The sequence below is a fragment of the Branchiostoma belcheri genome, unplaced genomic scaffold (assembly GCF_001625305.1).
Source record: "Branchiostoma belcheri isolate BF01 breed outbred unplaced genomic scaffold, Haploidv18h27 scaffold22, whole genome shotgun sequence".
NCBI classification, from domain to species: domain Eukaryota; kingdom Metazoa; phylum Chordata; class Leptocardii; order Amphioxiformes; family Branchiostomatidae; genus Branchiostoma; species Branchiostoma belcheri.
In genome coordinates this window covers 2,715,590-2,739,601 of record NW_017803713.1, presented here as the reverse complement: position 1 = coordinate 2,739,601, position 24,012 = coordinate 2,715,590, and the positions used below count along the sequence as shown (strand labels likewise).

The window sequence follows — 24,012 nt, the reverse complement described above, 5'->3', positions numbered from 1 at the left end:
TGGCCAGAATACACCTGTCAGAAGAATCTGGCACTGAGCCAAACTTTGGAAGCAAGTCTGTTATGCGACAAAATCACAAGCTTGTACTAATGTTTGTTCTTATCAGTTCAGTAAATGTAAATGAAATATCTTTTTCAGCTTATGCTATTTTAGAAACTTTATGCGCAACAAGCATATCTGTTTTTCCATAGGTGAATCCAACTATTATACAGTTCCCTTAGATTCTCTGTCTCTATATGAGTAACATTATAGATATGTATTCTGTGTCTGCTGGATAGTTTGACTTGTGTAACTTCTGTATTATCTTTAAAGCTTGTAAAGATCATTGTAGTTGTAAAAATGTTACTAATTATCCTTGACATTGTCTATTTATTTATTTCAATGTTTTGTATTTAGCATACAGTTTTTCCCGATGTTAAGTAAAATTCATCAGTAATAAATTTTCATTCAGTAATAATACCTACGTACTGAGCTTTAAAGGTAGTGTAGACCTCTGTTTCTGTTTATCAAAAACTAAAATTTGGACTATTTTTTCATGGATGATGAAGCACACAGCAGTTAATTGTGTTGGTGATTTTGTACCAGATAAGCGTGTTCTGAATTGGCTTCCATTGTTTGAGCACGTGCTGCCTCAAACTGGGATCAATAATTCATGGATTACCATTGCATGTGCTGTCACTGATAATGAGATGTCTAAAAATATCCTTCTGCTACATCTGTGCAGAATCTACATTTACAATCTACATCAACATTTTCTGCAAGTATTACTTTTGAAAAATAACCATAGCAGAATTTATCTTTAGGGTGCAAATATTCTATTTCATTGACTTATTGTCCATCAGATTTGCATCATCTGCATGGTTAATGGATATTCTACCATGTGGCATATAATGATTGTTGAATAGCCTTCCTGTTGCATGCGTAATTGTTACTCTTTGAAACAGGGTTAGTTTTTGTCATGCATTTAAAGGTGAAAGGGAGTCTTTGAAATAAAAATGGTAACAGAATATTCTCTTCCAGACGACTCAAGGTATCAGAATTTTTTTATATCTATAGTGTTTAACATTCTTTTTAAATGAGATATATCCTTTCTTTAAATGTATTGTAAAGGTTGACCTGTAGATCAAAAGAATAAAGATGGTTGAGCCTTACTTTTGCCTATGACGTGACAGCGCTGATAGTATTGTAGTTCAGAATTTGTAAGCTTTGTTGAATATTTTATGTTCTGATGTGTTTTCACATACCATTGTAATACCAATGGGGCTTTTGTTCTTCAGCACCAAGGACAGGGAAGTTATCCCCAAATCCCTCTGACTAGGCATACAAAGCACAGAGGCTGCCAAGTAGACAAATATGTCTGTAATAGAATGGAGCAGTTCATGTCCTATGAATTACAGGAATCAATTTTAGAGAGATAGCTCAATTTGTGTTATTTTATAGGGATTTTTTTGTCATAAAAATAGCACATGCTTTTTCTAACAATCAGTAAATTCTGGTGTTGTCCAAAATTATACAATGAGCATGGAAGGCAATGTTTTTTCAACCTCAGATATTTAATGCAATATCACGCCTTTGAAAGTTTGATTACTAATAGGTATCTTACGAAAGAATTTAGTAATACCATTAAGTATTTTAAATACATCTTCATTAGTTGTATTTTTACCCTTTTAGCAAGATATGGGCAGTACATGTATTTGATATAACAATTGACTTCTGAAGGTGGTTAGACTTCAGTAGGGAGCTCCATGTTTGCTTGTGAATTGTACCTACCGTATTCAGCTTGGGTCACATGTTTTTATGGCTCAGTCCATTGATTTGTAACGTACAAAATCAATCTTGTGTTTTACTTTGAGTACCATTACATAGTAATTTATATGCTACTGGTGCCCAAGATTCAGATAAACATTTGAAGGATTATCTCTTAGTAAAAATGTAAAAATTCTGTGACGTTGGCTGTGCTGTGTAGTTGCCATGTCAGTTGGTGCATACAGTACGACTCTACTTAACATTCATAACCAAATTTTATGTGTAGTAGGTGGCAATTGTTTGCTTGTCCCAGATTTGATGGAGATATATGGGGTGAAGTCCCCAGAGATGCCACAAAATACCACCTTCCATTTGAAGTGATCTCCTTTTAAGGCTAGGAAATGAATGTTGAATATACAATAAAGTGATTGATGAAGGTATACATGTAGTTTTGAAAAATGTCAGCATCTGGGCCGCATGCATTTTAGATAAGGGTTAGCTCTGTTTTTGGCGACGCCTTTGGGGCGGAGGCATTTGTGTAAGTACTACGATCGCTTTGAAAGAATTTCAAAAATTACACGAATGCGTTCCCCAGGGAATTGGTTTGGAGGAAACCTTCGGCCATGTGGTTTTTGCATCAAGCAGGTAACTTACACCGGGTCTCCACGTGCCACCCATCCAGATGCCTGGCATGATTAATTAGTGGTCATCCGTCTTCTCTCCACACCATGGACAGAGAGCACAGCTGTCTTTGGCCAAAGACCATATTCAAACAGGTCACAGAGAGAAAAGAAATTATCCGTCCTTTTGGAACCCACAAAAGGTAAAAAGTCAAAGGAGTAACAACTTCAGACCAGACATAAAATCCAGTCTCTGGTGGAGGATAGAGTAATGTGGAGGATGGTTTTCAGTTTGGTTCTAGCGGGAACTCGACCAAAGTAAAGTAAGTAAGTATGTCATCATAAAATCTTATATTGCTGGGGAAGAACAGCTGATTCCTCCTATACGTGTATTTGGTATATTGCCCCACATCTCCTCCACCCATCCTGTAAATTTCACTACGTGCATGTCTTTATAACATAGGGAAATATGTTTTTCTGATAATTGTAATGTAGATTGCTAGCTCCACCACATGAAATAATATATATCATTCAGTCGTCGCCTTGGCAATGATTTTTATTGCCTCAGCCTTGTTCTTTTTGTTATCCTTGTTTGCATAAAGTAGGAAGATTTTTCATTATATACTAAAATACTGTATAAGTTATGGCAAAAGAACCATATTTCATTGATGGAAATATTCCTCCCCAATATGTTATAATTGTGTAGTTTGATAATTATTACATGTTCTACTCCAAATGCTAATTTTTACAAAATCTACAGTCGTTGCTATACATGTACAAAGATTGATATTTTCAAGGACATTATATAATGTCCTTGATATTTTCAAGAATCTGTAATTTTTCTTACCATTATATCTCACTAGTACATATGATTTTTAATTGAAAGTCTTTTGCATAACTGTATGTGAATGCATTTAACAGAATAGTCTTAAATGATGACATTTGTTGTGGGTAAAACTAAAAGCAAATATGTTCTTCATGTTTTTGCCCATTAGAATATTCAGTTGACCATGAACAGTACCATACCATGGTTAAACCTGTATCTATGTTATGATACAGTTCAGCTACTAGTACATGATAAGCATATTTGCATAATATGCACATGAGAGCTGACGTCAAACAATACTTTGGACTTCCCAAAGAGATAAGAAGCTTTTATTGGTGTAATAACATAGAATCACAGATGTATATCTATAGTAAACTAGAGCACATTGAATTTCATATAATACATGTAGAATGTTTTATCGACAGTACAAATTAGGTACATTTAATGTTTTTTTCTATATTGAAATGATTACATTTGTCCCTACAATTGTGTTGAGAACTTTATTACTCAGTTGCACCCAGTCTAAATGGGAAGCAGTTTTAGCTCTAGGTGTTAAACCTGCAGTTTGAACTTTGAAAGGAAGCCGCCAGGGGATCATCCTCAGCTGTTATATAACTTATACCTTATCTCATAAGGGAAAATGATCTTGCTAACTGTTTGTAATCGTATTCAAAACAGCAACCAACCAGCAAATGCCAGAGAAAATACCAGGTAGCAAATTCTCCCTGGTAAATAATCTCCTCACCTTTGTTGTAGAGCATTGGAAAGTCATCATAGATACCCTGCTAGTTTTTAACCATATAAGGACTGCAGTCTATACCCATCCAATACCTCGGACATGCTGTGACTAACCAATGCTGAACCTGGATGGAGTTGTTTTCTTGCTTTCCCTCATTACCAGGTCTGAATCATCAGATGTGTCACCATCTCGGTATAATCACCTGTAACCTTTTATGGGTACAGCACTTGTGTTTATGGAGAGCAGCCTACATGAGTCACAACAAGCAGGAGTGGATATAAAGAGGGTAGGAAGAGCTGGAAACCTTGCAGACTGGGGACTGTCAGCCCCAACCTGGCCACAGTCCCCAATCTGCGCCCAAAACCTCTTGATCGCTAGGTCCTAATGGCGGCCTAGCTGAAGCAACTGGACCAGACCTGTGTGTTTGGATTCAGCTTTCTTCAGCTGTGGTCTTCCAACTGGACATGCCATATAAAGGGCTTCCATTCTGTGATTTGTGTCAAACAGAGTTTGAATTGTAGAGATGTGTATGTTTCTCCTATGCTGGAGTGTGCTGAAGCGACAAAGTCTGTATGTATGGCTCCAGCTTTTTTCAGCTTTAATCTTCAAACTGGATGTGCCATTTCTATTTGGTATGTTAAAATATTGTACTTTAGGTTGTGGTGGTCCAAATATTGTAGGTTGGAAAAAGTTTGGAGTAGTAAGCACCTATTACAAACAGTTCAATGTGCCTTTAGCCCAAATAGTGCCATTAACATTCAACGTGCCAGCATAATTTTTTTTCTTTGAATGTGTTCAGCAACCTTTTGGATTTTGTAAGAAAACAAGTGTCAAAATGAATTCCCAAATGATTACATTTTTTATTGCTGTTCTAGCATAGTATCTTTGTTTCTAAATTTTGGTGAAAACATCTTCTATTTTTGGACTAAAAGTCACTCAGACTCTTTTAAACTTGGAACAGTCTTCAATTATGCATGCATATGCAATTTTTGCCATAAGTGTCCTTGCCTAACAGTTATGCTTGGGTTTACTAGGGCCTGGCAAAGTCAAGAGCCAATTTGTGACTCTTCTGTACATTAGACTAACGTGTCATCTTCATCTTAAGTGCATCTTACCAAACATTAAGAGCACGATGTCAGGCTCGTATGGGTAGCTGTGCCAAATATGTCTTCCACTCGTCCAGTTGTACTAAAAGCTTGCATTTGGGCCTACATTAGCACCTATGATCAAGAGGTTTTAGTGGGAGGGGAAAGGAGGACTGCATTGTAGGTTTTCAGTATTATAAAATCATAATGTGCCAATCATCCGATGAAGAAGTCTACAGGCTTTAGAACAGGTGACAAACTTTGTGAGAAGAGTCTCTTCCTACCTTGGCTTATTATTCTAGATTTCATATTGATTTATATCTTTATAGATTTTTCTTTTCTTCAGTCACTGCTATGATTTACTTCTATGGTTGGATGGACCTAAATGAGCAGAAAGGCTACATGCACTGCTTCATTATGTCATAAAATGGCTATTTGGCAATTTGCCTGGATTGAAGTAACTTGGGCCATTCTCTGCGATATATCCCCTTAAAACTCTGATGGATTATTGATAAAGGTGTTATTCTGAGAACATGTAGGTAATAAAAAGCCCCTACCTGGTCATAAATGCTATATTGCTGTTTTAAAGATTATCTTGAATTTCATACTTGACTAATGTCAAGAATATTGTGTTTGAATATTAAGGTGGAAAATTATGTGTTTGAATATTAAGGGTGTAGTGTAGTGACCTTGCACATTCCTTTCAGCAAAGAAAACTTCACTGGAAATTGATCTAACTAGCTAGGTTGTTTCATGAATGGGTGACTATGACTAGGAGAAAGGAGTGCCAGCCAGGTAATCTGTGAACACAAAGCCTATTAGTACTAACCACGGTTTGGCTGAAATGAAGAAATTGTTTTTAATGTAAATCTTCAATGAGAGCTCTGAAAGGAATTCATTGTTGTTCTACAGGAGAGAGAGAAACAGACAGCCTGTATGAGTAAATCTCAACATCCTACTCTTTGTTTCCCAGGGTAGAGAGGATGGACGGAGTAAGTCAGTTTGAGAAGGGGCGTATCCAGGCACTCCAGCAGGAGAGGATCCACATCCAGCAGAAAACCTTCACCAAGTGGATGAACTCCTTCCTGGAGAAGGTTAGTTATCACTGGTCATTTTCTTATTTGTTTATAGTAAAGAATTAATGTAAGTTACCACATTTGTGAATAGGTGAGTTTACTTTTTCAATTTGTCACCTGTCAGCTTTAATACAAGGATGCGCAGAGGTTTTGTTTAGTTTCTCCTTTTTTCCTTCCCAAAGTTGTCTAAGATAGGCAAAGGTACTCAAAAAAGAGTAAAAGTACAAAAAGTACAAATTTACTGTAGAATTGATTGAAACATTATATCCTTCAATTATTGATTGTTATTCACAAAGTACAAAGTTTTTTCCCCAAAAATGTTGCATAGTTACATTGCTGCTATAAGCACATGATAAGGGCTTGTCCAAAGCGAGGGTAGATTCAGTGCTGAATGTTTTCCCTCTGTCCACAGAACAGTGTGGCTGTGGGTGAGCTGTTTAAGGACCTTCAGGACGGGGTCCTCCTCCTGCAGCTGCTGGAGATCATCTCCAACGAACGTCTGCCGCGCGCCAGCAGGGGACGTCTCAGGGTCCACAAGATCGAGAACGTCAACAAGGCGCTCAAGTTCCTCAAGGACAAGAGGGTGAGTCAAGAAAGCCAGATTAGTTGCTGGGATCTTGGCTGGGTGTAATTTTTAAAAACTCTATTACTGTTACAGACTGCATTTTGAGGAATATGTTAGTCTGGTAACTTATTACATGAAACAGGCTCTAGAGATTAGTTTTTAGATAACTTAACACATCCATTCCCTCAATTGTTCTAAATATCTGCTGGCAAACCAGACTCCTGGCTTTTCTCAATAGATACAGCACTTGACAGATTTCACCATACCGCTCAAGAGTACATTATGTTCCCATACATGCTTAATACTGCATGAAAGCATCATTCAACGTGCTTACCATTTTGCCGTTACTGAAACAAACTGGATGTTTAAAATTGCCTCATGCATAATTTGGGACATGCTACCGTACTAAATTTGGTTGTTTTATCAGAGTAACGAGAACTGTTAATGACAGTAATTGTCATTGCTAACAGCACAAGTGGTAGAATTGAAGAGAAAAGATTACCAGGGTCTGCTGAGATTCACATGATGGTATCATTCTGCCAAATATGGTGGTACCTATAGCATTCCAAATATGGGCATGTACTGGGGGACAATCAATAACCATGGTCACAGCTGATCAGCATGATTTTGGCTGGCTGTTTATGTATTCTGCTGTGGTTTTATCACCGCTTCTGTTCTATGACTCATGGTGGTTTAAATCTCTGCTTAGCTCTTTCTGCTGGGTGAATCATACCTGATACTTCAGTGATATCTTTCCTTAAAAGGCAAAAATCAACCACTCTGTGTTTTATACACTGTGAAAGAGATCTTCTCACTACATATCGGAGACTATTGAAATAGTGCTGGGTACAGATGATTAGTATTCTTAGAGGCTTTCTGAGTGGTCCTGTGGGGCAGTGGTAGCCTACTGTGATCCTGTAATGTTACCACATGCTCTGTAGCTGTAATTTAACCACGCTTGGTGATTCAGCACCAGGGCCAGAGCTGCTCTATTTCCATGCTATCAATTACTGGTGTTGTTGTGACAATCTAGCACCATGGGAAATTGTACACTTGGTACATGTATGTTCCAGCCTGGTCCAGATGTGGCAAGGTTGGTTTGTAAATTGATCCTACCTGACTTAAAATGATTGTGACTAATGTTACCTGTAGGCTGCAATTGCCAAATCTGTTCTGAGAATTGGTTAATATATGTATGTGATGCAGACATTGTTTTCTTCTATCTTTACAATTAACCTGCCATACACTTTCAACTTTCAATAGTCATTTTACTTTGCTGCCATTACAGCTGTTCTGTATTAATACTATAATTATATTGACTTTTATTACGCAACAATGTACAAGGTACAAAGTATATAACCTATTGTTTATATAACAGTGGCAGATTCTTGAAATTTTTATTAGGCCTTTTTGTTTCTTTCTCAAGTCCAATTCTTACATGATACACTATAGTTTTATTGAAAGAAAATTCCCTATTTTAAGATTCCAGCACTTCTGTTACATATGGCAGTATGGTTGTGTTAGTTATTCCATGTGTCATTGTACGTCCTTGGTCATCCAAAATTCCATTACTAGTGGGTCACTTGTCTGTCTGTGTAGATTTATCATAGAGGAAATCTGATTTGTACAGGGTCAATTGATTGGAAGCATTGCAGTGTTTGAAATAAAGGCTGCATAGCCTCTTTGGACAATCATATTCTATATGAGGCATCTTTTACTGATATCAGAGCATCCAACAGTCTTATTCTTCAAATTCTTTAATATGGTCATTGTATATGGCATATGAAATCATCAGAAACCAGATATGAAATGTATTAGTATATTTAGTTATCTTATATATGAGTGAGTGAGTGAGTGAGTGAGTATATATTAGTAAGTAGTAGCCACAAGTAACACTGGGCAGCCAGAATTTTTGAACAGGTTGTTCAATGTGCAATCGTGGCTGAGAAAGTATTTGGAACCTTACACAGGTTAAACTGGAAAGCATTGGAGCAGAAGACATTGTTGATGGCAACCCAAGACTTACCCTGGGCCTGATCTGGACCATCATTCTTCGCTTCCAGATTCAGGATATCAAGCTCGAGGTAAGGGTTTCTCTGCCATATCCTAAAGGTCAACATCGCATTTTACTTTATCCATATCACTTGAGTGTACATGCTGTATATTAGGTTATTCAAGTTCCTGCAGTTTTGCATGATTGGCTTTCTATTATTCCAGAAATTAATGGTATAGATCATTCTCACAAATAGCCCCAAAAATTAATTTCAAGAAGGTAATGCAACTAATAGTAATAATAGCAACCACATAAAACAGCTAGCTAGCTACATGTGTATCTCTTTCTTGTTACGGCATATTGAAAAATGATTATTGCACTGTATGTCTGTCCAGTCATGGTATGTAGGGTGCTATTCCACTGCTCATAATAAGAGGGACAAATGAAGTCATAATATATAGTCAATATACCATCAAATTTACTTTACTGTCTTCAAAATTTGCTGTTTTTGCCTGTGATATTACAAAGGAAACAATATGTCAATATTTTGTATGTATCAGACACTACAGGTGTGATGATATCATTGAGAACACTGATATGACCACTTGCCATCAGTTCAATTATGTGCCCAGACAAGTGTGTCATTACCAGTGTTGCTTAGGTACCCAACAAGATAATTGATTTAACATGAATCATGCGAGCTCATGCATTTATGAAGTCTGATGGCAAGAACAAAGGATTTTGGTAGAACTTTAGGTACATTCAAAGACTGGTGAAAGCTTGTGTCACGTTTTCTTTACTGTCTTGTCACCTAATCTTATGTTTACTGTTTAGGGGTACAACTACTTGTGCTGTCTACTAATGCCACATCTCCATTTTCTATATAATTTTCTAATATCATCAGTTACAATATGGAAGTAAACAATGATTTCCAATGCAATCATTTCAGATTTCCAAGTGGCAAAGCATACTAAAATACACTAGAAGAAGGACAGAGAAAAATATGAAATAATATTCTTCTTTTGCTCATGCCCATTCTTGTAGTTCTTCTCGATGTATCATATCGATCATTGTACAAAAAGCTAATAATGTTTGCCATTTTGTCCTCAGGAAGAAGAAAGCAATGAGAAGAGGTCTGCTAAGGAAGCTCTGCTGATCTGGTGCCAGAGGAAAACTGCAGGGTAAGCAACATAACTCACACAAACACAGCTAGACTCTCGGGAATATCTGGATCAAATCAAAACACACAACTTTTATTATGACAGGAGACACAATAATTTCATTTCATTCCTTGTACAAACAATCTGTCAATGGTGAAATTAAGTTTCCCGGCAGTGGCACGTCATGACAAATGTGGTCTTGAACAAAATGTGACATTGTGTTAACAATGGGACAAGAGGAATAGTAATGAGCTGCCTGGTGCTACATGCAGTCCCAGTGCTGGTGGCACAATAATCCCAAAAGGAAAGTGTTTTCTCCTGGGTCATCAAAATGAAATGTACCATTGAACAATATCATCCTGTTCTTTGCTCAGGAGAGGATAAGGAGCATTTCAAGTTTGTATGTGTCTTGTATATTTGTCATTTTCAGCCTGCCTTTATGTTATTGTGATTGTACTACTTGTGATGTACATCTAAGTCAAGAAAATTGACACTTTTTGTAGGGTGCAGGTGCAAGGTTTATGCAAATGAACCTTCCCCTACTTTCAGTCACAGATGATTCCATGGATAGCATGGATCAACAGTGATACAGATAATGCTTTGTTGAAGTGTCCATGTAATGTATCATCATATATAAATGTCTTGATTTGCATTTTTGCAGGTACCGGAGCTGTAAGGTGGACAACTTCACCACAAGCTGGAGCAATGGACTGGCGTTCAATGCCCTCATACATGCACACAGGTAAGAAACTTATAAGGCTTTTGTCTTAGTTTTGCACTGTTTTGGTCTCATTTTACCATTAGATACTTACCACGTGGAGTGCATACGTTAGTAGGTCTGTCCCACCATCATCTGTGATACTCAAACCAACACATGGGTTGTTTTGTTTTGATAAAAATCGAACTGGAAGTCAGTACTTCAATCCTTACATTTTCCCATCCTAGAGTGTTGTGTGAATCAGTTTGATATTTTTATCTCATTTGCACAATGTGCACTTACAGTGAGTGGTTTACACAGAGTGGTTTGACTTTGAAGCAATTGACATTGCTGAATAGCGTTTACAAAGGATGTATATAATGTGGGGAAATAGCCCCAGGCAAGCTGTTATGTTATGGAAATGCCACCATTCCAACTGCACAGATGTGTCCCAAGGGTAGGAGCCAGAATTTAGGGGCATGTTTTTATGTGTATTTTGCCATTTTATGTACTAGGAAACTCAGAGTAGGCCAATTGGGTGTGTTATCTTTGGGGGCTTGAGAATAATGGCACTTAGCTTGTATACACAGCTGTAATGCAAAAGTATAACATATTGTTGTTTCTAGGTATTGGTTTGGTGTATCAAAAGGTATACATACAGTGTGCATACAGTAATGCCATTGTCACACTATGACCCCCCAGTTGATACAGTTACAGGGTTTAGTCAAGAGGAATAATTGATATGAAATTATCATGCGGGTAGATCTATTTGCTTTGAATATGATTTTGTTGAATTGATCTTGATAGCAGTTGTAACTATAAGTGTCTTGCATATTACACCAAAGTACTGGTATATATTTCTGATACAAATGGTGTCCATGTAGCAGTCAGTATCTTTGAGCCAGTGTCAAACTTCAGTGCCCAGCATTGTTATGTAGAACAAACAACTAAATTACAGATTACTAAAAATTTCTTAAATTTGGCATGAATACTGATATCGATAGCAGCATCTAAATGAGTACCTGCGGCATCGTTCCAAGTGTCATAAATTTTAGTTGCCTTGCTCCAGTTTTGGAAGACAGGACCCAGAAAATTGGGCCCATTTACCATGTGATAGGGTGTTGTATAGAACGTTATGGCCATTGACCAGGTGCTGGAGAAATTTATGGACTTGTTAAAGTGCCAAGCTGGTGTGGGGGACACTTCCACAGAGTTAATGGGCTAAATTTCTATTGTTTGAAACAGTTAATAACTGAAATTAAGGAAAAAACTATAGATGAGATTTATGTATGACCTCTCATATAGGTTTGTGAGCATAAATCATAGAGAATCACTGAATATTTTGTTGAAATTATAGATTTTAGGCACAGTCAAAATGGTACTGTAGCATGTTAGCTGCCATGGATCAAACTGGAAGTGCAGTAGGTATTGACCAAGTTTTGCTGACAATGTCTCAATACTTGCCTTATTCTCCAGACCAGACTTGATCAACTATGACAGACTGAATCCCTCGGAGCACATCCACAACCTGAACAATGCCTTCAGCGTGGCCCAGGAGAGACTGGGCATCTCACGCCTGCTGGATGCAGAAGGTAAAAACATTGTGTAGATGATTGCTTTGTTATTATATTCTTCAACTTATTGGAAGAGGTAAAATGAACCCTAAAGTTGTATATAAACAGCCACGTAATATCAATTTGTCTTTTATGTAAAAATTGTGTTTTGCCTATTAGTCAATTTTAACATTTTAAGTATTACTAAGCTTTTCTTTGAACTATATTGGAATTTATACTTATTTAATAGTCTTTTAGCAGCTTCTTTCATTATAAATCTTTTGAATGCTGTGTCAGTGACATTAGTAGTGAAAAGTCACATTTTTTAAAACCTACAACTATTTGTACCATTGAAACTTAACAATAAGAAAAAGTTACAGTCATATATGCCAGCTGCAAATTGTCCACATGATCACAAATTGCAGTACGTAAATTGAAATTAAACTTTCAGAAGTTTGTTACCCTACCGTGAAACTGGAGTGGAACTTTACCATCTGGCATATCTTGACTCATATGTGCTATAAATGTTTTAACAAATTACATTCCCATCTTCTCTACAAAGTTCTAGAAGCCATAGACAAACTCATAGCCCCATGCAGTATATCATTTGACATCTGTTTATCATGAATAGTTGTAAGATATTGAAACTGCAGCGTGGCAATGCATGAAATGATACACACATCCGAGGCAACAGACATTTCACCAAAACTTACAGTGCTGCAAGTTCACATAGTTGGCTGCACATGAAAAGGCATTGACATTGCTTTGTAGACTGATTGCTCTGTTTCCTTCCAGATGTAGACATTGCCAAGCCAGATGAGAAGTCCATCATGACGTATGTGGCTGCATATTACCACTACTTTGCCAAGATGAAGAGTGAACAGACAGGGAGCAAGAGAATAGCTAAGGTATGTTGTCAACTTCTTGAGTTTTCCAATTCATAAACACAGCCATAAGCCAAAACACAACTAAATCCTTGGTGGAGGTAAGGAAACTAGTACAAAGATGTAACTTACATTGGAGGTTAAGACCTGAAACTAAAAGGGCATGCTGTGGGAATACAGTAGTAGAACTGCCACGTTGAGATGTTGCTCTCTGTGATAAATGAAATAATGTTTGTGTCTTTCTGTCATAAAGAAAATAATCAATATTTTTTTGGTAACAGCATCAGTCAATGTCACATGTACACAGTCTCCAACATTATTCATTTTGTACATGTCTGGAGGCAAGTGATTAAAGGTAGTGTCAAGAAGGACTGCCCTCTAAGGGGGGAGGGGTCAAACTAATTTGCCTTGCACTTATTATATTGCACCTGTTATAGAAAAAAAGCAATTTCACGGAACTGGAAGTCAGCAGAATATAAAGTGCATACCTATTTAAGTAATGAGGTGCCATCAAAGTAATCAACCTCAACAAAGCTAATTTTACCTCTCATATTGTACTGAAAATATTGTCACAATCATTTGTCTTCTTATTGATGATAAAATGTGGTTTATCGTAAACTTGTTAGATGGCATACCAGTAACGACATTTTCAACTTGTCAGATTGGTATTGACATGTTAAATGTAATTGATCATATTCTTCAGTGTGGATCGGCAGATGTTAGTGATTGTAACAGTAGCTTTAATAGTACTGTAATGACTTGACTTAACCCCTGCAGTTGATTGTACCAATTTCTTCTGGCGGGACACATGGCTTATTCATACCTTTATAATCACACATAGTAAATGAGTCGCAGTACATCCTTACTGTAGCTGCTCATATGTCAGTACTAGCAAGATTATAATGATCCCTAACTAAGGCCACAGTCAAAACTTACTTCAATACACTCGTAATGACCTCAGATTGGAGGATTTCAATTTGTTTCCTGTGCACAGATTGCCAAGATGTGTTTGCAGCCAAAAACTAGATTAAATCCAGCCAAGGCAATTTCATGTACACTTTTTCAAATGATGGTTGAATGGAATCCACTTCATCATTAGGCACTACCATCTTAAGTGATCACTGTGCTGAATGTTTTTAGACACAGACTATGTAATAAGGTGATAAGGTTTTGTATTGTCCTCCCCACAAATTGTATTTCTTCAAAAAACAATTGACCTTCTGAAAAATTGACCTTGACATCATGATAAATGAAAGAGGCTTGTCTCTTCTGCTTTGGTCTATTCGCTGTGTAAAGTGCAGATTCATGTTGGTGCCCAGTTCTTTCATGTTCATTCTATTGAACTCAGCAAAACTCATCAATTTTGTAGAAACATCCAATCAGTTTGTGGAGAGGAAAAAAGGAATACACTTGTTTTCATTAGAATAGGTTAAGGCCGTTTGTACATGTACCAAGAAGTAAAACTTGTGACCCAGTTCTGAATGACCTCAAAGCGTCTTCCTTCTTTCCCACGTCCTTGTAGCCCATCCATCAGATATGACCAGATAGAATGTAGGTCAACTAAATGCAGCAGCCATCCTGGCTTACTTTAATGGGTTGTTGACCAACAGATATAAAGATGGCATTAGTGTGGGAGAGTAATGGAGGGGAAATGACCTCCAGGCTTGATGGATGTTCGTCATTTTTCTGAATGCTTATCTTGCTGGCTTCGGAGATGTTCTTAAAAATCAATTTCTGCACTGGTCTCCATTGAATTATAATATCAGTGCTACTTCCGTCTTTGGAATACAATGACTGAATATTAATGCTGAATGTCTTTGGTAGGCTTTGCTACCACTCTCTGAGAATTCACAGCCTCTTTTACTAGTCTTTCTTAATTTCACAGTCCACTTAATAACCATAATGATAAGGCATTCTCTGATGTTGGGTGTCTGACTTCTGATGAATACAGTCATGATGCTGGCTCATGTGACATCCAGAGCATAAAAATCTTTCATCTACAGCCACAAAACAAGATAGCTGGTACAAGGTTGTGTTAATCAGGATTTATTCAAATTGCTACTGTATAACAACTTTCCATGCAATAGAAGACATTGGTTTTGTTAGACCCAATTGGTAAGTCTGGGGGTTGATAATCACTATTTCAGCACCAAGGACAGGATCACAATTCACTCCATGAATGCTGTACATGGACCAGGCATCCATACCTGTTGGTTATTGCTATTTCATGCATCATGTATAAGACCAAAGGAGCTACCCTGCCCAAAAGAAACAGATGTATTCAGATGAAGTAATTCTGTGTGGTGTGATTTCAGATCATGGACTTCCAGATTGAGATTGACCGTATGAAGACAGACTATGAGAGGATGGTGGAGGCTTTGTTAGAGTGGATCAGTGAGAAACAGGAGCAGCTGGACAGCAGACAGTTCCCCAACACACTAGAGGGTGTGCAGAGGGAAACCACCAAGTTTAAACAGTACAGAACTATTGAGAAACCACCCAAGTAAGTCACAGTTCAGTGATCAGTTCTTTATAGTTTCTTTGTACTTAAACACTTTTTGAAATAAAAAGACTCCTCAAAACCTTAACGTTTAATAGCATAATGGATGATAAAGCTTTAAAACTACATCTAAGTCTCAACATATTTTGTCCTTTATGTTTGATACCCAGGTACAATGAAAGAGGACTGATAGAAGCCCAGTTCTTTGACATCCAGACAAAATTGAGAGCAAACAACCAGAGACCATATGTCCCACCAGAGGGCAGGATGCTAAATGATGTGGAAAAAGTAAGTAAACTATAACAAATTGATGTCAATGCTTAACTTACATTTCCCCTTTACCATACTTTAGATTTTGCTGTCTTCTTGGTTTAATCAGTAAACCCCTTTTTTCTCATACCAGGCATGGCAGCAGCTAGAGTCATCAGAACATGCCCGGGAGATTGCACTACGTGAGGAAACCAGCAGGTAACAAGACTAAATCAGTCATATGTATATGTGTGGATGTTTTTCTAAATGCATTCAGGTATGACATTATAAACCTTCAGTAAGAAAACATATTCTCATATTGTTTCTTCATCTTCTTAGACAAGAAAGGCTACAACAACTTGCAGAAAAGTTTGAAAGAAAGGTAAGAGTTGTCATTTCCATGGTATCTAACATCTAGCTTGAGATTTCATTCTCAAAGCCATATTTCCTTTACTTACTCTTGTCAACCTGTACTTAATTTAGGCACTTACTGTTTTCCCTACCATCTTCATGCAGGCGTTGTTAAGAGAAACGTATGTGAAGGACATGGACCGTGTTCTAGATGAGAGGTACTTTGTAGTGAAGGACTCAGCTTCCGTGGAAGCAGCCATCAAGAAACATGAAGCCATCAGTGCAGATCTCCTGCCCAGGGTGAGAACACTCAGATTGTCACCTCAGTCTAACAACAAAGGATGTCAAGATGATTTCCTGTTTGTGTATTCATTAGTTAACAGGATTGCTTAACCAAGTTAAACATTAAAAAGTTACAAAATTCATTGGGCTTTTATGACTGTAGCTTGTCAGTATATCTTAGTCTAAAAGTAATTATGAAAAAGACATGAATTCTAATCTGGATGTAGGGTGGTTCAACAGGATTTTTTCAATAGCCATCGTATATAAGAAGCACACAGCCCAATAGTTTCAGCAGTGATAGCAAACTTTTCATAGTATGGTTGTTTTTTCTTTACAGAAAGAAAGATTCACCATGCTGTCTCAGATGGCTAATGAACTGTGGCAAGAAAACTATCATAGGAAGGAAGAAGTCAAGGGAAGGTATGTCTGAGGCTACACATATCACAAATGTCATCATATGCAGATTTAAGACATATTATTGTCAACACCATAATCAATTCAAAGGCCACAAAAAATTGATTGTATAGAAGTTGTACCATGTAGTTATTTTGGCCTGTCTCCTTAAAGAAAAAAATTCTTGAACATGTTATGTATGTATGTAAATGAACATTTTCCCCACATTTCACAACCTTCCAACTCTATCTTTCCCCTGCAGAGAAGACTCGATAGTACAGAGATGGTCACATCTGCTCCAGCTGGTGGAGAGGCGGGGTCAGACACTGGCCAACTTCAAGGACCTGATGGACATGTTCAGAGAGATGGAGAGCATCACGGCTGAGATCAAGGAGATTGAGGTATGGCGATGGAGTAAGGAATAGGTCTACATCTGATTTATTGCTAACATTGTTAAAGTTCTGAAACACCCTTGTGATCAAATAGAAAAAAACAGTTTCTGTAATTTTCACAACTTGTCCACAATTCATATTTTTACTGAGAAGTGTCCTGGGTGTGGTAATAAACCAGACTGACATCACCCCCATCCCCACAGGGCCAGGTCCAGTCGGAGGACTATGGGAAGCACCTGTTTGGAGTGGAGGACCTGCTGCAGAAACACCAGCTGATGGAGGCTCACGTCAAGTCCCTCGGGCAGCGGGTGGACAGGGTCAACATCAAGGGCAACGGCTTCATCAGCAGTCAGCATGCAGAGAGCGCAACCATCCAGAAGAAGCTAGAGGATGTCAACACCAACTATGACAGGTGGGAAAGACAGCTTGTCCACATGTGTCAAATTCCTCTGTACACCTGATGGGGTAGGAAAAGTATGTTCATTTTATACAGCAACAGGATATTGATAAGGAGGTTATTACTTTCATCTGAGCTTGGATAGACTGATGGGATATTACCAAGATTACCATCTGCATCTTTCTATCATCTATCTGCTGCCAGGTTGAAGACTAAAAGTGGCATCAGGAGAACCAAGCTGGAGGACGGTCTGAACCACTACGAGTTCCTGAGAGACACAGAGGAGGAGGAGGGGTGGGTGATGGAGAAACAGCGCATTGCCAAGTCTGTGGTGACAGGGAAGGACCTGCACAGCGTGCTCAGCCAGCAACAGAAACACAAGGTTGGTCATCATGAACATGTCTTTAAAACTTGCAAACATGAGCTGCTAACCCTTACACTTTAAGGATGAGGTGATAAAGTGTAACGTTTATTTTAATTCAATCTCAACGCTCATGATTTTTTATGCATGTATCTCTAACCCCTCCACCCTCTCCTCCAGGCCCTTGAGGCAGAGATGGCAGCTCGGCACCCCCAGTTGGAGGCAGTGTGTGGGCGAGGCCAGGCCCTGTGTGACTCCAAACACCCCCACCGTGGGGAGATCAGCGTCAGAGTGAAGGGTCTGCAGGAGAAGTGGGACCGGCTTAAGGACCTGGCAGTGTCCAGACGCATCCGGCTGGAGCAGGCCGTTCTGGCACATCAGGTAATACGTTTAGTCTTTTTTAATACTTTTAAGATCCTGTTTTGTGTAGCTCCTTTTAATTCCAAGAGACATGAAGATGCTATGTATTGTATCTCCTTGAAGGAGCTCTTATTTTGCAGGGTATTTTAACAGATGCAAGTTGGTTTTGACCATGTTTTGGCACAGATGTAATAGAGGGCATGTTGACAGCATGTATTGAAGTCATAGTTGCAGATGCGAACAGAAATTGGAGACAGTATTGAATTATACCTACATGTTCCCTTTATGCATTTGTCCTGATGGTGATGTATTTCCTCCATACATGTAGTATTACACAGATGGGAATGAGGCAGAGTCATGGATGAGAGAGAAGATGCCGCTGGTCTGCAGTGAGGACTATGGCAAGGATGTACAGAGTGCTCAGGTATACACATTTATGGTATTTTACATAGAAATCATTTAGATGAAGTGTATAGACTGATAGAATAATGCTTTCTCAGCATATCTGTTTGAAAGGTAAGTCATTATATTGCACCTGGGATACAAACAACATGAATAATCAGTAAAAGATATCACCCCAAGTAGTGGGAATTTAAAGCTTTTGTTTTGTGTCATAAAAAAACATAAAGGCTTTCAGAGACTGTAATGGCCATTCTATGTCCCATGACAGTCCTTACTCCAGAGGCACGGGTACTTAGAAGAAGAGATCAGAGCATATGAGAGCGGCATCCAGAAACTTGGAGAACAGGCACAACAGATGATCGACTCTGGGACAATGAACCAGCTGCAGGTAAACAGCAATCTAGCACTTCTCCCTAGTTGGTAATAGTTTTGTACAATCTTTGCATTTTATTCCTTTTGTTGCAAAATAGTATGTCTATTGTCGTAATTGTTCATTACGGAATTGTCAATAAGACTCAGAACTTTTGAACCTGGAAACCTCACTGTCCAAAAATCTTAACTACTGCTAAAAAACACCATGATACATGATCTTTTTGCAATTACATTTTATACTTTACTGTGCATTCAGCAAAAACACTTCCGTTGTATCAGGGTTGAATCTTCCTCAGATCTTCAGTCTACTTCAAGCAATCTTGTGATGGATATGTACTTCAAGAAAACTTTGGAGGTAGAAGTGTCCTAAAACACATTTAGAAACCGTCAGTACAATGCTCGTCTGACAATACACTGCACACTCCTGGTTGACTACATGTAATATATGGTATCTATCTCCTCCCCAGTCCACCAGCAGCCCCTCCATGAACGGTGACCTGGAGGAGGACCAGTACCTGGAGGAGCTGGTGGAGGTGCCGTACGAGGTGGAGGTGGAGAAGACGGTGGAGAGGGAGGCTGTGAGAGAGGTCCTGGAGGACAGGAAGGTGCCGCAGGTCAAGGCCATGTACAAGTACAGCGGCAAGGGCATGAGTGTGGACAGGGGACAGGTCAGTCAGTTCTTAGTTGACTTTTGATATGTGTTGCAAACATTTACAAAATTAAGAACAGGTCCAATTAATGCATTAGTTTTTGCAATTGTTTGGTCTTAGAATTTTGCTAAAATGATTTGCTAGGTAGATCAGTCTTTTAAGAGATCTGATTCAAGCAGATAATTGTAATGCATACCAAGAATGCTATTTTCGGTTATCTTCTTTACTCATTGTAATAAATGTTGACATCAAGTATAAGGTATATTTAGCTAACCTTTTCTGATTAAAATCCATTAGATTTTAGTCCTGACGAGTAAGACCAATAAGGACTGGTGGTGTGTGAAGAGACCAGATGGAGTGGAGGGGTACGTACCTGCCAACTATGTCAAGGAAGTGGAGGGCAAGGTCGTACAGAAGAAGGTCAAGAGAAAGGTCAAGGTACCAGAGAAGGTCAAGGTCAAGGAGGTCAAGACAAGGAAGGAGCTGGTGAAGAGGAAAAATCCACTTTACTCCAAAGGTTGGTGCAGGATAAAAAGAAGGAAGAAGATGGAGAGAGGAATATGACAATCTTAAGTCCCATCTGTAAAGCTCTTAATAACATGTATCTGTGTCGATGGTAGTCCTATTATGATGCAAGCTCTAAATCTATTTCATTTGGCAAAGTAAATGATGTAGTTTGCCTTGTTTTACTGCTTCTGTTACCATCCTGCAGGCAAAGAAAATTTTTTGGTGAAATAGTGATGTCTACTAGTAGCTGGTTCTCATATAGTTTCTCCTCTAGACTATTCAGTCTTTTCTATTTCTGCCATTCTGTAGCATCAGCCCAGACCAGTGTGCACTTTGACCGGGACAACCTGGAGGAGAGACAACAGAACATCTCAGCTACCTACAGGAGACTGGTCAAACTGGCACAGGTCAGTCCATCATGCCTATTGAACTATTAATTGCAATACAAGTCCATTTTCATTTTCAGACCTATGCATACTCCATATCACAAGTGAGAGAGATTCCTTATACTGTAAAATGTGCCTTCCCTGTTTCCTTCAGGCAAGAAGACGTTACCTTGAGGACTCGATCCAGTTGTTTGGGTTCTACCGGGAGTGTGATGAGTTTGAGTCATGGATGCAGGACCAGGAGAAGGTCATGAAGAGTGTGGAGAGTATGAAGGACAACGTCGAGGCCATGAAAAGAAAATTTGAGGTAACTAACTCTCAAAATAAATGTCGTCCTTTAAGGGGCATCCCAGCTATATATGTGCTAACCCAACCTTTTTGAAAAAGACTTTTCATTTTTTTTTGCTTAGCTTGCTAGTGCAAGCTGCATATTTAAAAAAAAAACTTTTCCCATTCCTCAGAACCTGATGACAGCACTGGCTGCCAACACCGGCAGGATGAAGAAGATTGACCAGCTGGCTGATGAGTTTGTGAAGACTGGACACAGTCAGCAGAAACCTGTCAGGGCCAGGCAGAAGGAGCTGAAGGAAAGGTAGCAACACTTTATGATTTGTAATTTGTTTATTACAAAAAGAGATGAAAGAGAAGTATTAAGTTAAATGTACAATGTTGCATTATACACGAATTGTTTTACCTGTTCTGTTCTGAAATATGACATTTTTTCTAGAAGTTAAGGTTACTGTAACAGTCTGTAAAACCTGTTATCTCCTTTCAGATGGGAGAGACTTCATCAGCTTCAGAGAGACAAAGAGAAACTTCTTGAGGGAGCATCAAGGTAGGAAAGTTATATACATAGACTGTGTCTCTCCTTGGTGCTGAAATGCTTTCATTTTAGTACAGTCCTGTAGAATTCCTATTTATGAGGTTTTGGTTTCATACACATTCTCTAAAATATGTTTTTGCTTAGTTATATATGTAGGATGTGTCTCTCCTTGGTGCTGAAATGCTTTCATTTTAGTACAGTCCTGTAGAATTCATATTTATGAGGTTTTGGTTTAATACACATTCTCTAAAATACGTTTTTGCTTAGTTATATATGTAGGATGTGTCTCTCCTTGGTGCTGAAATGCTTTCATTTTAGTACAGTCCTGTAGAATTCCTATTTATGAGGTTTTGGTTTCATACACATTCTCTAAAATATGTTTTTGCTTAGTTATATATGTAGGATGTGTCTCTCCTTGGTGCTGAAATGCTTTCATTTGATTTCAGTCTTGATTTTCTGTGACAGGAAATAAGTCTTGAGTGTTGAATGCACATTTGTGTATGTTTTACACTGTAAAGAAATGAAAAATCTATCTCTTTGTCAGTATTGAGCTGTTTGAGCGAACATGTGACGACACTAAGGAGTGGATGCAGGAGAAGTTTGCAGCCCTGTCCAACGATGACCTGGGGAACAGTGTCAAAGGAGTGAAGGCACTACAGAGGCAGCATCAGGTAAGGACTGGTCCATAGGGGTGACGGGGGTGATCAGAATGGACACAGATGTACAAATGTGCATTTGTAACTTTTGTATTTTTTAGTCAGTTTGCAGTTTTTTACCGTGTTTTCTTTGCAGAACCTTGAGAGAGAACTGGGACCTGTGGAAGACAAGATCTCCAAACTTCAGCTGTTAGCAACTGCGTAAGTCACTGTTTAAAGATGTTACTATGTAAGGTCTTCCAGGAAAAGCTTTTATTACATGGAATAGTTTATCAGCAGTGCCATGACCTCTGAAAAACACTATTTGCCTAGTAGAATTAACCTATTTACTTAGAAATGTAAATGTTATGATATTTTCTTTAGATCATGGTGATACAATTGTAGGGCTAGATGTGACTTGCCATCATGATAACCCTAAGCTTCTGACATGTCTGTAATCATACAGTGTGAAGACAGCTCACCCAAGTGAGAATGCACCGATCGCTCTCAAGGAGGAAAGGATTCTGAACATGTGGCAACAGTTGAAGGTTGGTCAGAGTTTTTCCATGGTATATTTGTCAGATAATTGTCAACTGCAGGCCTTTAAATGCAATTCAGTTGCTCAGGGAATTTGAACTTTTGACATCAGTGATAATAAGATTATCCTTTCAAGCAGCCGTCATATGTCTACTCCATGGAGCCTTAATCATTTCATTTATTTCATTATCCTATCAACAGTCATGCCTAATTCTATTGTAGCACAATGACTATAATCAGATAATGTAGTGTCATGGTTCCCTGGAGTAGGCATATATATAAGTAAAAGGATTGGTTGAGTGTGCCGAGGTGAATCATTGGTTAATGAAAGTCAGACTATTAGAAAAGTATGGAATGGGTTTGTCTTCAACTTTTTGCTTTTAGGACAAGGCAAGCCTGAGGAAGGCCCAGCTGGCACAGTCACATGACACACAGAGGTTTCAGGAGGAGAATAAGGACCTGGTGAGTCTCTGATTAGTCTCTTGGTTCTTGATGTTCAAATTACAATAAAGAACCTTGTACAATTTTGTGTCTCACATCAAAATATATAGACCCAACATTTGTTTTCCCCCTTATGTCAGATGTCATGGTTGAGCTCAGTGAAAGAGCAGCTGAAGAGTGAGGAGCTGGCCAGAGACGTGCTGCATGCAGAGGAGCTGATCAAGCAACACCAGGAACTGAAGGACGACATCGCAGCTCACCAGGACAGGTACTGTAGGCACCATGTTTTCATGCATCTTCAACAAATCATCATTTATTGTCGTCTCAGATTGACCTGTAAGAGTTATTTGGTCACCCCTTAACTCTTTTGTCCATGACTTTGTATCTTTCTAATTTTCCCAGTTTTAAAGAGCTGCAGCGTCTGGGCGAGCGGCTGCTGAGGAAGGCTCCGACCAACCGGGACCTGCGCAGGAAGGTGGAGCTGCTGAAACAGGAACAGCAGAACCTGCAGGCAGCCTGGAACAGCAGGGATGAACAGCTGCACGACTCACAAGAACTGCAGGTACTTTCATTAAGCTACATTAGATTATTCTATAGTATCTAATGTGAAAAATAAAGGTTTAGTAAGAGGGCAGATGTAGTTAGAGGCTAGGAAGAAATTGAATATGGTCACATAGTTTCCTGAAGCTCTTTTTTTTTCAAGTTAATTTTGGAGTTCAGAATATTTTTAGGGTCATTCAAGATGGCCTTATGTGTCAGTGGGGCAGTAGTTAAAGAAGTTGAATATACAATGATGTATTCTGTTTCTCTTGCAGCTGTTTCATCGAGAAGCAGACCAGATTGACTCTGTCACCAGCAGCCATGAAGCATTTCTGGAGTTTGATGAGTTGGGGGTATGTCAGTTACTTGCCTTTATCAGAAAACTTACTATAGACTTACAATATGATTTGTAGAAAAGAAAGAACAATAACACTGAGAGTGTACACCTCTCCTGAGGCAACATGGTTTCTTACATTGGATTTACATCACT

At 38.6% G+C, this 24,012-nt stretch overlaps 1 protein-coding gene across 1 annotated transcript in view; it reads left to right on the top strand.

Moving 5' to 3' along the window:
* Positions 1 to 24,012, top strand: part of LOC109470171 (spectrin beta chain, non-erythrocytic 5-like) — a 58,263-nt gene that overhangs the window by 5,082 nt on the left and 29,169 nt on the right. The window contains exons 2-33 of the mRNA XM_019768953.1: positions 5,990 to 6,110; positions 6,505 to 6,675; positions 8,628 to 8,741; positions 9,761 to 9,831; positions 10,472 to 10,552; positions 11,984 to 12,099; positions 12,856 to 12,968; positions 15,260 to 15,447; positions 15,615 to 15,732; positions 15,848 to 15,912; positions 16,033 to 16,075; positions 16,210 to 16,344; positions 16,664 to 16,746; positions 16,982 to 17,120; positions 17,315 to 17,523; positions 17,713 to 17,890; positions 18,050 to 18,250; positions 18,558 to 18,653; positions 18,900 to 19,019; positions 19,471 to 19,671; positions 19,951 to 20,170; positions 20,470 to 20,567; positions 20,701 to 20,853; positions 21,008 to 21,138; positions 21,322 to 21,381; positions 21,914 to 22,040; positions 22,162 to 22,226; positions 22,471 to 22,552; positions 22,926 to 23,003; positions 23,123 to 23,250; positions 23,385 to 23,544; positions 23,798 to 23,875. Of these exons, the coding sequence (XP_019624512.1) occupies positions 6,000 to 6,110; positions 6,505 to 6,675; positions 8,628 to 8,741; positions 9,761 to 9,831; positions 10,472 to 10,552; positions 11,984 to 12,099; positions 12,856 to 12,968; positions 15,260 to 15,447; positions 15,615 to 15,732; positions 15,848 to 15,912; positions 16,033 to 16,075; positions 16,210 to 16,344; positions 16,664 to 16,746; positions 16,982 to 17,120; positions 17,315 to 17,523; positions 17,713 to 17,890; positions 18,050 to 18,250; positions 18,558 to 18,653; positions 18,900 to 19,019; positions 19,471 to 19,671; positions 19,951 to 20,170; positions 20,470 to 20,567; positions 20,701 to 20,853; positions 21,008 to 21,138; positions 21,322 to 21,381; positions 21,914 to 22,040; positions 22,162 to 22,226; positions 22,471 to 22,552; positions 22,926 to 23,003; positions 23,123 to 23,250; positions 23,385 to 23,544; positions 23,798 to 23,875 (3,933 nt within the window). The 5' untranslated portion in view covers positions 5,990 to 5,999. The remainder of the gene's footprint in view (positions 1 to 5,989; positions 6,111 to 6,504; positions 6,676 to 8,627; positions 8,742 to 9,760; positions 9,832 to 10,471; positions 10,553 to 11,983; positions 12,100 to 12,855; positions 12,969 to 15,259; positions 15,448 to 15,614; positions 15,733 to 15,847; positions 15,913 to 16,032; positions 16,076 to 16,209; positions 16,345 to 16,663; positions 16,747 to 16,981; positions 17,121 to 17,314; positions 17,524 to 17,712; positions 17,891 to 18,049; positions 18,251 to 18,557; positions 18,654 to 18,899; positions 19,020 to 19,470; positions 19,672 to 19,950; positions 20,171 to 20,469; positions 20,568 to 20,700; positions 20,854 to 21,007; positions 21,139 to 21,321; positions 21,382 to 21,913; positions 22,041 to 22,161; positions 22,227 to 22,470; positions 22,553 to 22,925; positions 23,004 to 23,122; positions 23,251 to 23,384; positions 23,545 to 23,797; positions 23,876 to 24,012) is intronic.